The 17578-nt window shown below is 29.2% G+C and overlaps 1 protein-coding gene and 1 pseudogene across 1 annotated transcript; one reads left to right on the top strand and one right to left on the bottom strand.

Moving 5' to 3' along the window:
* Window positions 1-7946: 7946 nt before the first annotated feature.
* LOC112598278 lies at window positions 7947-11095 on the bottom strand (annotated as a pseudogene).
* Window positions 11096-12966: 1871 nt separating this feature from the next.
* Window positions 12967-13617, top strand: LOC112598277 (protein ALP1-like). Its single transcript, XM_025344679.1, has one exon. The coding sequence runs from the start codon at window positions 12967-12969 to the stop codon at window positions 13615-13617; it is 651 nt and encodes a 216-aa protein (XP_025200464.1).
* Window positions 13618-17578: the final 3961 nt, after the last annotated feature.

The following is a 17578-nucleotide window of genomic DNA, read 5'->3' as shown; positions in this document are numbered from 1 at the left end:
CTTTGTATTACTACAGAACAAAATCTAAATTGTATGGTTGATTCATCAGATTTTTTTGCCGATGGTACTTTTAATTATGCACCAAAATATTATATTCAGCTCTATACTAATTGTTTGCGAAATGGCTTTTATATACCCGTGGCTTATTTTTTCTTGCCTGAAAAATCTAAATCAACCTACATTGACATGTGATTGTACCTTCAAGATTTGTGTGAAAAACTTATTTTCAAAAAACTTGTTATTCGCAAAATACATTTAGATTTTGAAATAAGCGCCCATGAATCATGTCGAAAAGTAATTATAGTTAAAATATATTATAAATATATACATTATAAAATTATAATATTAAACGTATTAACTTTACAGATAAATTCTGTGCAGCAACTCCGTACAGCATATACTAACGACGACGAGTGAGGAAAATGGTTGAAACTATTTTTCGGGTTACCATTCCTACCACCACATTAGATTGAAAATGCATTCGTTGAACTTGTATCTATATGTCCATTGTCAAAATATAGATATAGGATGCTTATTTTCTGATTATTTATTAAATACGTACGTAGAAGATGATTGTCTATTTCCGACAAAAATTTGGACTCAAGAGCCATCAGAAAATCCTCGGTAGGTAATACTAAATAACTATACATAGTAACATAGTAGATACTATAACCTAACCTGTTTTCTTATATATTTGTATTGTTGTTAGTACAACAAATAGATCGGAGAGTTTCCATAGGACATACAATGCGCAATTTCATAATCCACACCCTTCTATTCATTTGGTTATATCAGTTCTGAAGGAAATCCAAGAAGAGACCTGCACCAAAATTATATCAGCATCTAAAGGGCGTTTCAATAAAATGGCATTAGCCGACAAACAACGTTTAGACCACACAATTAACGAATACAAAAAATATTTGATTCATAAAAATATAATAAAATATTTATTAAGTATTTGTAACAAATACCAAGGAATTAAATTATAATTTTTTTTTTTTAGATTATTACAGAAATTTTACAGTTTTTTTATATATATATTTTTTATAATTTAAACAACGAATTGACTATAAATATTAAATGGTGATGTACAAAATATTTAACAAGTATTATATAATTATTTTTTTTACAGTTTTAAATTTTTTTATATTTTATACGAATCGACTTAAAATATTTATTAACACTTTGGGGACGAACCACGCGTCAGATGCGTCATGTCATTTGTACTGATAAAAGACGAAACACGTGTTAGACGCGTTTTTCGATTTCCAGTATCGATATTAAATACAGAATTTCTCCTATAATTTTCATTCATTTCTTAATCGATAGTAAAAATAATATCGATATTTAGGATTTTTCTAAAGAATAATTATTAACCTACAATATTTCTGTTCATTCGATTCTTGACCGCGCATTGCCGCGCCGCGCCGTGATAATAAATAATATTCGTGACATTGTGATTGTGATTGAGGAAGTACCTACTTTTTGATAAAATTTCAGTTTATTATATATTTTAAACTATGGATGACGCAGATATAATCCGCGTTCTCGAAGACGAGTTTTTTGATGATAGTGGCTCTGAGTTTGATGATGTTAACTGTATTGAAAGTGATGAACCAGTTTATACCGATCTTTTACCTGTAGTCGAACACTTTGGTAATATTTATAATGAATACTCCGAGAACTTAGTCGTCGTTGATAATAATATTTCCAATGAATATTTGAATATAAGTGTGTTGGAAAATAACTTAGCCGTAAATGAAAACGAACACAATTCGGAAAACGCAGCTGAATTATGGGGGTTTGCAGACTCTTTTGAAGAAATGCCAAATACTGCAAGTCCTGTTAATTTAGTAGCAGTTAACAATCGTAAAAATCTGAATAGACCTAAAGTAAGGAGTAGTGTTAGAAATAATCGTATTCGGAAGGGTTTAACAGAAGAATATAAATGGAAAGTAAAAAATACTAAACCGAAATCTCATGTATTTTCGTCTACACCAAATATTTCAACTTCTTTGTCAGCACAATCTAATGAATTAGATTTTTTTAAATTATTTTTCCCTGATCATATTATAAAAATGATTAAAAAAGAAACAAATAGGTATGCTTATACAACCATTCAAAAATTAAAAAGAGCAAATAAACTTAAGCTCAATTCTGTATGGAATAAATGGTTACCCGTAAAAGAGTGTGAAATATATTCTTTTTTTGCAATAATTTTGCATATGTGCCTTATACCGAAACCTCAACTTAAGGACTTTTGGTCTCAAAACACCGTTATACAAAGTTCTTTTGCTCCAAAAGTAATGCCACGAGACCGTTTTTTATCAATATTATCCATGTTGCATTTAGTTGACAACAGTAAATATGTACCAAGGGAAAATATAAATCACGACAGATTATTCAAAATACGTCCATTTTCCGATTTTTTGAGTAAGCAATGTTCAAAATTTTACAAACCAGCTCAAAATTTAACAGTAGATGAGGGGATCTGTCCATTTAGAGGAAGAATTAGTTTTAGAGTTTATATGAAAAACAAACCTCAGAAATATGGTATGAAACTGTATATTATATTATCTGATCCTGAAACCGGATATACATTAAATTTTGAAATATACTCGGGTAAAGAACAGCAGGATAATTCAATATGTGCGTTGTATGATAGACTCTTGCGTGATTATTATTATAAGGGCCACACAATTTATATGGACAGGTTTTATACGAGTCCTTTAGTTTTAAAACACCTCTGGAATAAACAAACTAATGCAGTCGGTACAGTCATGTCAAATAGGAAAAATTTACCAAAAGATTTAATTAAACAAAAATTATTAAAAGGTGAAATTACTTTTGCTAGATGTGGTCCTCAAAGTTCCTGAAATGGAAAGATACAAGATATGTATTAGTTATGTCGACAGTTCATAATGCTGATTTAGCTCCGGTAACCGTGAGAAGTAAAGTTGGGCCCTTAGAAAAGTTTAAGCCACAAGTGATTATTGACTATAACAAATATAAAACAGGTGTCGATCATGGCGATCAGATGATTGCATATTACCCTTTTAATCGAAAAACAATGAAATGGTGGAAAAAAATGTTTTTCCATTTATTTATGGTCAGTACAGTGAACAGTTTTATTCTTCACAAAAAAACGAAAAATGTCAAAAACGAGAATTTGAGACTTAGAAACTTCATGATAAATTTGGCTTCGCAGTTTGCAAATCAATCAGATTCTTACCCACGATTTAATGAAGTTTCAAACTCGGAGAACCGTTTAAAAGGTCGTCATTTTATTTCTAAAATTCCTCCTACTTTGTCAAAAGCTCATCCAAGAAGGGTATGTAAAGTTTGCGCTGAAAAAGCTAAGCGTTCTACAGGAAATCAGGGTTGCCAACTTTTATAATTTGTAAAACTGGACGTTTACTGAAAACCTTTTTTTTTTTTTTTTTTAGTCGTAAAAGAAATAATATAAACATATTTATTATTTTAGTTTGTTACTATTACTATAATTCTGATAAATTGATAAATGATAAAAATGATAATACAAGTAATAATATAAGTAATTTACAATAAAAAAATTTAATATATATTAATTATGTGCTTTGCTTTTTAAAATTGTATTTTTTTTCACTTTTTGCCGCCTTTACGAGTTGTTGACCACTTTCTGTTTCCAAAAACTCACAAAATTCATGACACGACAAAGTGTAGTTGAAATTTGTCATAATTTCTGCTTTAATGACTTCTACTCTGAGTCGGTTCCTCTCATCAGTCCATAAGTTTTTCATTACCGAAAAAATACGTTCCACAAATGCATTTGTTGGCGGAACAGCAAAAATATATTCTATTATTTTCAATAAATTAGGAGCATCTATTTTTATTAAAATTTTAGACCATTTTTGGGATAATGACAAATTTTTATTTTCGGAATCAACTGTAGGTAAAATATCGTTTAAAATAACTATTTCTGAAAACAACTGGTCTCCATTTATTTCAATTTTTTGGCTTTTACAAAAAGTAAACACATTATTTATATCAATTGGATTTTCTAAGTTAAACATCGTGACTTGTTCGTTGAACGAATACGGACTGTAATCATACCATTTTTCAAGATAGTGTATAATTCTTGAATATACAATCAATGCGTCTTTTTCAAATTTTAATTTCTCAGACTGTTTAAGATAAATTAAGCCTTGATTAGTTTTAAAACCAAAAAATTTTTTTTCATACCGTGATTTAAATTAATTTAATAAATTTTTAAAAATATAATGAATTTCACTTATCTCAATAAAATTACTTTCAACAGTTTTTATTTTAATGTAAAATAAATACATAATGTTATGAACAAAGTAAATATATAGCTCTGGTAAACTCGGATTTTGATCACCTCGAAGTTCGTTTTCTTGGTCAGATATAAAGGACCAAATAACATTGTTAACATTTTCTTCTCCTTGACTAAGAAAATACGATTTTAAAACGGGCCATGATTGTAAAAGTGTATCTATAGCTTGGTACAATGAAAGAAATCTAGTTTTTACGTGACGAAGAATCGATACAAATTCTGTATCCATAAAATCAAAAAAGTTTTTAAGTTCATGTATTTTTTTAGCACTTAATGAAAATTCAGAATGAATTTTTAAAATTAAATTCTCAACATCATAAGTCAACTTTTGTAAACCAAATTTTGCTGTATTATGCAAAATATGCATATGACAATGCCCCGGTATTAAATATGGTAAATTTAATTGATCTCTTAAATAAACAAAAACCGATTTATTTTTGCCATAGTTAACTGAACAATTATCGGCTCCATACGAAACAAGTTTTTTTAAATTTATATTATTTTTTTCAAGACATTCTATTAAACAGCTACCAATAGATAGAGATGTCTCGTCTGCATTTTCATAGAAATCCAAAATACGTGTACATGTACCAATATTTTTATCGAAGAATCTAATAGCAACAGGAAAAAACTTTTTATTCCCTTTATTCGATGCATCAGTCGCGATAGAAAAATATGTGTCTTTTAGCTGTTTTAAAACTAATTCTATTGAATATGGACCTAATACATTTTCTACTAAAGCAGTAATTTTAGTACGACCACAATGAATTTTAGAAGCTAGAGTTGAATCAGAAAAATAATTCTTTAATAGTTTATTACCGCAGTCTTGAGACAAGTAACTATGATGATGTTTTATACCATGATAAGTTAATTTTAATTCAGTGCGAGCAATATTTTCTGTTTCTGTACTATTTTTAGTTGAAAAAAAACTGTTCATTATTTTATTTTGTTTAACAATAGATAATCCTTTTTTATGTTTTTCGCTATTTTGATGTTTTTTTAAAGCAAGAAATCCTTCATATTTAATTGTAAACGTAACCCGACATAAAGAACAAAATGCTTCTGACTCACTACTTTTTTGTAACCACGACGAATATGTATCTTCTTTTAACCATTTATCTAAAAATACACACATGCGTCTAGGTTTTTTTTTCAGCGGTTTCGATTCACAATCACTTTCATTACTAGACATTTTAAATAAAACACTATACACGCAAATTCACGTCGAATGACAAAATATATGAGCTAACGAGTGACGACTGACGACTTTTTTTTTAAAAATTAGTCGTCGTTGTAGGTAGGTACAAAGTCCGTACATGAACGATAAGAATTGTATCGGATCTTTTATCATTTTTATTACCACGATTCTAAAAGTTAATACCTACTTGTCGTTATCGCATAAATACATCGAGGGACTTAGGAAAAACCAAGACATTTATTAGTTTATGGCGTCCAGTTACCTAACCTAACCTAACAGCTACTGTAGCTGTAATACACCACTATGTGTTGATGAATGTTTTGAAATTTACCATACCAAACAAAACTATTGGATGTGAATTTATTTTTAATTAATTATATTTTATATTTGACACGAAGGTACGTGTTACATTACTTTATAGTATTAAGTATGTATTTCGTTTTTGTTATAAAAAGGATTTTATAAGTGTTATGTTTTACGTTTTTTTATTATTATTTGACTATAATTTTTTGAAAGGTTTTAATTATGTTATAATTTTTTTAATTACCCATCACAAGTATATAATTATAAACAAATTATATTTATATTTATATGAATATTAAATAACAGAGGATTTTAATAAACAATAAAATAAATTTGATACATTTTTTTCTTTTTAATTATATTTACCTATGTATAAATACATATGAGTGTTCAAGTTAGAGATTTTTTTTTGTATTAAAACAGTATAACTTTGATATCTCATAGGTGAATGACATTTATACAAAAGTAATATGTGACTTATATGTGCGTATAAAGTAACACATCAATAATTATATGAGAAAAAAGATAATAAATCTGATAACAATTAAAAAAATTGTAATTTTTTGAAAAATTAGAAAAAACCGCCGGATAACGATAAATAATGGCGAAAAAATCATTTGTCCACATTTAGCATAGGTTAGGTTCTAAGCATCACGCGCTTAGCACGTGATTCGTCCCCAACGTATTTTTTAGATAATATTGTTCAGTCTATAATTCATAATCCGGTATCACGTGTTACACACGACATTCGTCCCTAACGTAATTTTTTCAATATTAACTGTAGTCCTCAAGTGTTAAGTATTGTATAATTTTATCTTTTTATTATTATATAAATTTTATATTTTAAACGAATTAACTATAATTAATATTAAATAGCGACAGATAAAATATTTATCAAGTATTATATAATTATTTTTTTTTTACATTTTTAAAATTTTAAAATTTTTTTTACACGAATTGACAATATTAAATGGCAACATTGCACAGACAATCGTACGCAATTGTGTTGTTTTTGGGGCCTTTTTGACAATCTATTGTTTGAACAAAATCGTACGGAATCGTGCTTTACCGGGTCGAATGCGACGAGCAGGTAATGAGACACTTGAGACTATTAAGGTGCGTTTACATTGGAGCCCGAACGCGAACGAAAGCTAGCAAACGAATACGAACGCATATTTGCTAGATATTCGGCCACGACCGTTTACATTGTTCGCTCGTTCACATTCGCTAGTCTTCGCTCTCACAAAAATATTCGTTCCTAAATACCAAAAAAAAAAATATACATTCAGTATCGACCAAGCTGCTGTCGAGTAAAGACTGTTGAAAATTTGAATTTTTTAAAAAATTTTAGTAAAAGATTTGTGTTCAATTTAAATATTTGAATTTTTATAATTAAAATGTCATCAAGCGAAGAAGATGATTTGTTATTAGCTGCTTCAAGTTTTGTACTCGTGAAAGCATTGATAAAAAAAAAATCGAAGACAAAAAGAAAACGTCGCTGGTGTATGACATCGTTGTATAGTAATAGAGGTTTGAGTAATGGAATGTTACTAAGCGATTTACAAAAAGATGGCGGTGATAATTTTAAAAATTGCTGTAGAATGTCATATATATGAAACATTTAACCAATTACTGACATTAGTTGAACCTAAAATTCGAAAAGAAGATACAAATTTTCGAAAAGCTATACCCTGTAATGAAAGACTCGCTTTGACATTAAGGTATTTGGCGACAGGAGATTCATTTGCGAGTTTGTCATTGTTTTTTAAAATTTCGAAATCATCGATTTCACACATTATACCAGAGGTCTGTACGGCCATAATTGAAGTTCTACAAGACTACATACAGGTAATTTTTTTAAATATATTAAAATTATAAAATAAAAAATAAATATATGCTTACATACTTACATTGTAATAAACTTATAAGTATCATGTATAAACCATAGAACAATATTATTAAAAATTAAAAAATCAAAATTAAAATATCTCTTTTTTAAAATAACAATATATCCTTTCTAATAATATAACAGTGTAATAAACTCATTATAAGTATAAGCTAAAAAACATAATAAAAAAAAAAATTAATTTTAAATTTTCAGACCAAACTGTATTATAAATTTGACGTAGTAATTAGGTCATCAATTGGGATAGTTTCTGATGTATTGACATTAGCTGATGTGTCGTAGTTTAATAGGCGGTGTTTGCTGATATTGATACTCGTATGTACGTTGGAAGTTAGACATATGATAAGAAGGCTGTTGCACTATAGAAGGGTAATATGGTGACTGAGGTGGAGTGAAAGACATTGAGTGAATAGATGATGCAGTTGGTGATGACAGTGGAGATGAAAATGACATTGAATTGGCTGAACTGGCTGAAGGTTGATTATTAATATTAAATTGAAAATTTTGGTTACCAGGATTATTATGAATATAGTTTATTTCAGTAGTGCAAATAAGACTACTTATTTGATGTTGAAGCATTGTTTTTGTACGTTGATCAAATAACTCCAGTTTACTGGCATCATACTCACCAAAAACAATACTATCATTCTTCACTTTAGGTGTTTGCCTTTTATTGGAAATTTCTTTTATTAATTTATATGTTTCGATTATCCTAGGGTCTTCCTGATTTTTTTTTTCTTTTTAATCCCTTTGGTTTTTGTGGTGAAACAAAAACTTTTTCTTTTTGAGGTTGCTCTTCATTTGTGTCATGTTCACTATATTTATCTTCCACAATAGATTCGATTTCAATAACGTCTTCATATGATTTATCATGTTCTATATGCGTGACAATCGGCTACAATAAGAAATTATAAATATTATGCAACATTTTTTCGGCGAAAAAAACGAATAATTCTTGAATCTTAATCGAATGTTTATTTTATCATATTTTATGATTCTTTTATCATAAAATACTCGTTATTTCAAAAAGTTTTTTTTTTTGAAAACAAAATATATTTCATAATATTTTTTACATATAGTTTCAACTTTCAAGTTGTTGAAAAACAACGTTTTTATTAAAAAATTATTTATTTAAATATTTCTTATCCTTATATTTTTTTAATTTTTTTTCTTTTTTGAACGACAACATAGTTTTAATTTCATATTCCAAAGCAGAATAATTTTCTGAGCATTTTGATACATAAAAATCGAATTAAGGACGAGTAATTTATGAATTATACGTATTTAATGTTTAGACAAGCGTAGTAGTGGACAAATATTTTTTAACTATGTCAGTACTTGCGTTCGCATGGTTATGAAAATATTTATATCTTTTATTTTATTTTTACACGTTAAAATAATTTAAAATTTTTCTTATTACATATTTTAGATTCTGAACAGAATCAGTTTTTATTTTTGTCTGTGTACAGCATAACTAGTCGAAATAATGCTTCAATTTCAAACTTTGGGGATGGTTTCCGATGACAAAGTGGATATCCTTGGTGCATTTTAAAGGTTAAAAGTAAACATTTTCCAACAGTTTTTAAAAAAATCGAGAAAAACAAAAAAAAAAATGACAGAAAACGGGAATTTTTACGCAAAAACGTTTTCAACAAAATCGAATTTTTTATTTTGCTATTACTTAAAAACTAATCGATGTAAATACTTAAAATTTTCACCAAATGTTTATATTAGCGTTTTCTATACACAATTATATTTTCAAAGTATTTTTTTTTTAAATAACGATAAAAATTTTTTGGCCGACCAAAAAATCTTTAAAATATAATACAACGTTTCTCATAAGTTATTGTAATAGCAGTTGAAAAATATTAATATATTTAAGTAAAAATTAAGTAATATGTATATGTTACCGGCAGTATGGATAATCCGGTGTTTTGTGAAATGCCTAGGCATTATAGAAAATGCCAAAAATCACTCGGAAATATGCACAATACGAACTTTGCCTAGGTATTATGTATAATGCCAGAAGTGAAATAGGAAATATGATCAAAATAAACAAAATTGGGTATCGACTATTACTAGAGCGCGGTTTTGCAGGATTGTTTATTTAAAATTACAAATTAATTAATAATAAATCTATTATTTCAATCAATCTATTATAATTATAAGATAACTGACAAAATCAAAAATGTGAAAAGAAAAATATACAGTGCGCAAGTCTGCGCTTTACCTGACTAATTATTCACCAACGACTTTACTATCGTTTATTGTAAATGCGTGTGCCGGCCGCCGCGTGATGATTTGACACAATAAAGATAAGAATCTTAATCTTTTGCATCAGATTCATACCCTACTATAAAATAATAATTCTGACGAACTATATTGAACATATTTTTATTATTTTATCGTCATTTCGTATCTCGTCGCGGTGTGAACTAATTGAACATTCTTACTTTTATTATTTTATCGTCATTCTCGTTTCTCGTAGCAGTGTGGCATTATTATGGATACGATTAATATGAAGTCAAATTTTATAACGAACTACATAAAAACCGTAAAATTTGGCTAATAATACTAGTTTTGTCTGATGAAAATATAACGAATTGATAGAAATTATTGCAGAATAAAACTGGACGTGAAAAACTAAGACTTCCGTTTAATCAAAGGTAGAAATTCATATTAGAAAAATACTTAATTCAGGGCTTAAATTTAAAAAAAATATATTGTTTTCGTAATTTTAACCGAGGGCTGGGGCTGGGATTTTGATGCAATGTCATCTTTTTTCTGGTGTTTTGAAATTATTTTTATTCGTTAGTATTTAAGTAATTAATTATTTGTTAATAAATCATTAATTTGTAAATTTTAAATAAATAAAAATATTTTAATGTGATTTCTACTGCATATTATATGGCGTATTTCGATACTTTTAGTGCATAGAAATCCGCGCCTTGAACCCTGTATATAAATACTTTTATAAATACAGCCATCTATTTTTTTATTTAGATTTATTTTAATTGATTTATTTCTGTTATCGTAGGTATGATATACTGGTTGTACAAGGAAAACGAAACTTATATTCCTGTAAAGATGACAATGTTGTTCTGTATTATGTTGCCAACCAGTGAGCTATTTGATATATTGCAAGCCACACATGTATCAATAGGACATGGTGGGCGTGATCGAATAATCAAAGAACTTGGTAATAAATATAAAATATAACACGTGATATAGAGACATTTTGCATTTTGTGAACCATGTCAGCAAAACAAAGGCTCGAAAAAGTGTGGATTAAACCAATAATATCTCCAGACTTTATTCCCGATGCCAAAAGTTGATTTAATAGACTTCCAGTCATCCTGATGGAAAATTTAAATTTATTATGGTGTACAGGATCACCTCACTAAATTTGTTCTCAAGCCCCTCCGAATTTAAACGGGCTGAAGAAGTCTATAATATTATAGATATTTTTACGTTGCTTGGAGCTCCTACTATTTTGCAGTCTGATAATAGACGAGAATTTTCAAACCAAATAGTGTCTAATTTAAGAAACATGTGGCCCGAATTAAAAATAGTACATGGCAAACCGGCACAGTCAATCTCAAGGTAGTGTAGAATACCGTCAGGATATTGAAAATATGTTGACAACGTGGATGCAGATGAAAAACCGACACTGAACGAAGGACTCGATTCATCCAGCTTATGAAAACCGAGCTATCATTCTGGTATTAAAATGTCTCCATATGAAGCTTTATTTGGCTGCAAAACTAAATTGGTCTAAACACTTCAAATTTACCACGTGTAATAAGTACGATGAAAATGAAGAACGTGTGAATTAATTACAGAATGATCACAAAAGTCGAAAATGAAGTATCAGCTGACACAGAACATATCACAGAACAACCACAAAATATTGAAAATGAAGTAACAGAACAGAAAAATTACAGAACAACCACAAAACATCGAAAATGAAGCATTACATACAGAACAACAATTAGCTACAACTATCAAATTAAATAGCAGAAAGCATAATGTCATGCGAACTAAAGCCAAGAGGAAAATCTTGAAAATCAAGCAAAAATGATGGCGTGTGGTCGGATGAAAGCTATTACCATTGACAATTCATTCAACTGTACGTGTTCAGTTCTGAGGTAGATAAAGGACGTTTAGATGCAAGTATACTGGCAATTGTTTTAGAAGTAATAAATAAGTTTAAAAATTGTAAATTTAATAATAATAACTATAAGATATTTATTTTTAGGTGATAGTGATGGTTTTATCGATTAGGAACTCGGGATGAGTTATGAAGCAGTTATATGCCAGAAGTCAGTTTACAGTATGTCAGAAAAAGCTACTACAAGTGACGAGGTTCAATAGAGACAGAAGTAGCATTACAGACAGTCATAAAGGAACGCAGTCTAGGAACTGACCAAGGATTTTTAAATGTATTTGTAGTATTTGTAAGATAGTGCCAAAATAAAAAGTGCATTTGCCTTAAAAATAATGTTTTGTGCACTTCAAAATGTCATTTCTACAACATTTGTAATAAGTAGCTATTAGTTTAAGTAAAATGTAAATAATATTACTTAACTAAAATAATAATAATACAATAATAATAATATATCAATGTACTGAAAATATAGTAATAGATAAAATTAAAAATTAATATAATGTTTTAACAGATTATGAAAATTGTTTGTTATTTCTTTGCTAAAAGAAATTGGCATTTACATAATGCCTAGGTATTTATAAAATACCTAGTTATATTAAATAATAATATAAACATTATATGTTTATTTATATTGCCTAAAATGGGTCAATATGCATAAAGCCTAGGTGTAGTTTGCAAAATACCTGAATTGTCTATATTGCCGGTAACATATATACAGATCAAATTTTGACAAAATTTATCAACATATCGCGAATACTTGCAAATTATTTTTAGGTAGTTAATAAATAAAAATATATGATAAAACATTACATTTTTATAGCTAAAGTCTGTAGATTTAAAATGTTTTGTATAAGCAAATAATTATAAGATATTAAATATTTTTGTCGATTTTAGATACCTAAAACCCAAGAAGAGTGGTTAAACGTTGCAAAAAAATATGAATACGTTTGGAATTTCATTGCATTGGTGCAATTGATGGGAAACATGTACAACTACAAGCACCAATTGGTAGTGGAAGTGATTTTTTCAATTATAAATCAACTTTCAGTATAGTGTTAATGGCGGTTGTTGATGCCGATTACAATTTTTTATATGCTGATGTCGGATGTCAGGGCCGAATTTCAGACGCCGGAGTTTTTCGAAATACATCTTTTTTTAAACAGCTTGAAGAACAAAAATTAGAGATTCCACCAGCAGAAAAATTGATTGGACAGGAAAAGGCAGTACCATACGTATTTGTTGCAGATCAAGCATTTCCTTTAAAACAGAACGTACTTAGACCTTACCCCGGCTCTCATGAAAAGGGATCGGATAAAAGAATTTTCAACTACCGTTTGTCGAGAGCCCGGCGAGTTGTCGAAAATGTTTTTGGTATTCTATCTGCCGTATTTAGGGTATTTAGAAAACCGATGCTACTTGAACCTCAGAAGGCTGAGGTTATAGTAATGGCATGTGTATACCTACACAATTTTCTAAGAAAAGAAAAGTCAACGAGAGATATTTATTCACCAACGGACTTAATTGATCATGAAATTGAAGGGCACCTTGTCGATGGAACGTGGAGACAAGAAATACAGACTAACAGTGCATTCACTCCTATGGAAAGGGTTGGAAGAAGATCATCACGTTCGGCAGAAGAAATTCGAGATGAATTCGCTGAATATTTTTCAAGTGTTGGTGCAGTGCCATGGCAATCAAAATTAGCATAAGAATCAGAAATAGTTGACATAGAATTTACTCATAATTTTAATATTAGTAGAAAGTTGTAAGTAACTAGTATAAATATAAATTGTGTTAATATATTTATTAAATATTTATCAATAACGAAATAAAGAATTTATTTATTTATTTAACATTTATGAATCTAATATAAGATAGGTACAAAAATAATTATCATTATTTAGATGTGTTGTAAAAAGCCGACGTATTTCGGAATATTTCTTGGTAATCATTATCAAGTATTGTCTGACTATCGAAAAAAAACGGTTTTTTTGTTGACAATAAGCACCGTAATAATCAGGGTCCAGTATACAAAGAAAAAGGTCAGTTGGGTTCCGTTTAAGCGTATACATAAATGAATAGAAATGTATTTAAGATATATAATGTTATGGTTTTCAATTTTATACTAACTCAGTGATGGGAAAGAACGCGTTCAAGTGAACGCGTTCATTATTGTGTGAACTTGACATGAACGAGTTCGATTTTCAAGAAATGAACTTTAACGTGAACTAAGTTCTTATTAATTATGATTTTGAACGTTTTGGGTTCGTTCATTGATAATTTAATTTTCATACGATAACGTTTTGAAATGTTATGTAGCCAATCAGGTGCCTTCTCAAGAATCAAAAGATATAATTTGTTTTTAATTTTGTTTATTTTTAGTTTGGATATTTATGTTTGCTCTGAAATTACGACACCGTTGATCGCCGATATAATAGTAAGAATAGTATATCATTTATAGTATTGGTATATTATTATAGTTCTGTTGTAACTTGACATAATAAAATAAACTATAAAGTGTTATAAATAACATTCCCAAAACTCGTTCATACAAATTATTTTATGCTGTATACAGAGTGTTCCACAGATTACAGGGTGATTGGAAAATATAAAACAATTTTTATCACGCAATCAAAATTATTTTTAATTATGATTTTACTTTCGTTTATTACTCAACATTATATAATCCATGTCCACGACCACTACGAACCTAGTGGCGGTTAAATTCCAATACACACGAAACTGCAGTACTGCACGTTTTTGACTTTTGTGTCGCGACTCGCAGATTATAGGACATAAACTATCGGCTATTATTTATGAACTATTATTATTTATTTAGTATTCACCTATTGGCTATTTGGTTATTTATTTTATTTATTAAAATAATAAAATGTCTGACAATAATGATACTGTCGATATTGATGACCATACAGGAGTTGAAAGTGATTTATTTCGTGGTTATTTAAAGTACTTCCATTTAAAATCGAAAAAAGTTAATTCGAATAATTCAGTCAATTTATATTTTGAATGTTTACTATGTAAGCCAAGTAGTAAACTTTATAGTGCATCAAAGACGTCTTTGACAAATTTAAAGAGACACATTGAGGTATGTTTAAATAATATTTTAATATTTTAATATTTATCATTTTATTTAAAGTTAATTAACAATACACTTAGTAGGTACTGAAAGTATACTTCTTAATAACTATTATATTGTTAATTTTAATTACCTGTTTTTAATTAATATTATTTGATATTTCCATAGAAAATACACAAATACAAATGCAAGACCTTTTTAGCTGATATTGAGGAAGCAAAAATAAAGAACAGTGATCACATAATTAATTCTAAAAAGCGCAGTATATATGACTCTTCTACTTCTCAGCCTCAGTTAAAACAAATACACATTGACCGTTATGGATCTGGTAAGACCGCACCAATTACACAAAAAATTCTAGACAATGCTATAGTTAAATTTGTTGTTGATGAAATTCATCCTTTACAAATAGTTGATAAACCATCCTTTATAGAATTGGTACGTCTTGGGTTACCAAAAGATATAAAAATTATGTGTAAAAAAACTTTATCAATTAAAATTGAACAATCTATTTTGGATATGAAAAATGATCTGATAGAAAAGTTAAGCAAAGTGTCATATGTTGCAACTACAGCTGATGCCTGGTCTAATGGTAAAAGAAGTTATCTTGGTATTACTGTGCATTGGATTGATCCAAAAACTTTGTCACGTTGTAATGGAGCCCTTGCATGTACCCGTTTAAAAGGGCCTCATACTTATGATGTGCTAGCTTAGTTATTATTCAACACATATGTGTCTTTTAAAATACAAAATAAAGTTATGAGAACAACTACCGATAATGGTCGCAATTTTGTGAAAGCTTTCAATGTTTTTGGAGTTGATATAAACAACACAGATGTATGTAGCGATGAAGCAGATGATAGTGATACAGAATTTATTGAATTATTTGACATATTATCTACTTCAAATACATACATGAATGATGATGACTTTAACAATATACATCTGCCCCCCACATTTTCGTTGTGCAAGTCATACTGATGCGTACCTGGTGGTGGAGTGGGACGGTGAGGTGGTAACAGGTAGCACAAGAAATGAAAAACACGAGGTGTAAGTTCAGTAAAAAACGGTATGAGCCGATTTATTGTGTATTTAACAGTTAATGAATTCAGAACACAATGGTGAAAAAACAACACTAGGCGGGATCACTGTTGTCCAGGGAACAAAGGGTTCACAGTCCCGTTGAACAAAATAAAACCCGAGGGTATTGGTTCGCGTACGGCGTATGATGAAAAACTGACTCCCCGGTCGTCGGACCGGTTCGCGGTATCGGCGGTCAAGACGTTCCGACGCCGTTGATCGTGCGTCGGCGTCGTCCGTCGTCGCTGGCGGTTGGATAGAGAAGTCGTTCCGCGGTTTTCCGCGTAAAGGCCGTTTGAATTCAAACGACATATTACGCGGGACCGCGTCAATACGTTGGACTTGGTGGTCAGCAAAGATATTGAAACCTACTTTAACGATATAAAACATACTAACAAATTAGATAACCATTTTCTTAAATTAAAAAAACTATACAGGAAAGTATTAGCTAAGTGTCAAAAGGTATGGAATAAACAAAACCAATCTACTGGAGTAGCAGAATTTATAAAAGAACAATTCAATTTTTATTTGAAAACACCAGTAGAAACGAGATGGAACGCAAAATTTGATTCTCTACAACAAATTAATAATATTTTGAAAAATTCTCAAGGATTAATAAAAATGAATAAAATAATGGATCAATGTGAACTTGCCCGATTGGATTCTAATGATGTACAACTAATTAATGAATATTGTGAAGTTATGGAACCAATTGCTTCAACATTAGATTTTCTTCAAGGTGAAAAGGGAATGTACATGGGATTTTTTTTACCAACCATACATGTATTAGATAAGAAACTTGACCAGTTATGAAAGAAAAAATTCATCATTATAACACCATTACTTGAAGCTCTTCATAAATGTTTTAAAAAAAGGTTTGAATTTAAATAAATCAAATAATAAATTTTATGATTATACATTTATACCTAATTACATAATTTAATTTTTTTTTACTTTTAGGTTTGACACAGTATGGATGGAAAAAAATTTGGTTATTGCTGCATGTTTACACCCATATTTCAAACTTAGTTGGCTTGAAGGAGACAATAAAAATCTTGCTGAAGTTTGGTTAAAATCAATTTTTGAATGTTTAAGTCGTCAGTCAGATTCAGAAATTGAAGTTGAAAGTAATGATGACAATTTTGAAAATAACTTTTTTTGTTTGCCTACTAATCATTTGGCCAATTCAATATCTACTGATCAACTGCAATTATACTTAAACAGTAACGATAAAGAACTGCAAAGTTTAATCAATTGGCCCATGGTTAGAGAGAAATTTATACAGTATAACTGTGGAATGCCATCAAGTGCACCGGTCGAGAGATTGTTCAGTACAGGAGGAAACACAATGACTGTCATAAGACTGAAACGGGACTTGTATTATCAAGTCACCGCACCATAAGAACACAAAGTCGTTTGGTTTGTGTAAATATAACAATACGTTTTATTTCCATATATTTAAAATAATTATTACAAATATTTGGGGCGTTGGA

Source organism: Melanaphis sacchari, unplaced genomic scaffold (assembly GCF_002803265.2).
Source record: "Melanaphis sacchari strain LSU unplaced genomic scaffold, SCAv2.0 Contig470_pilon_pilon, whole genome shotgun sequence".
In the NCBI taxonomy this organism is placed as follows: domain Eukaryota; kingdom Metazoa; phylum Arthropoda; class Insecta; order Hemiptera; family Aphididae; genus Melanaphis; species Melanaphis sacchari.
This window is presented reverse-complemented; position numbering and strand designations above follow the sequence as displayed.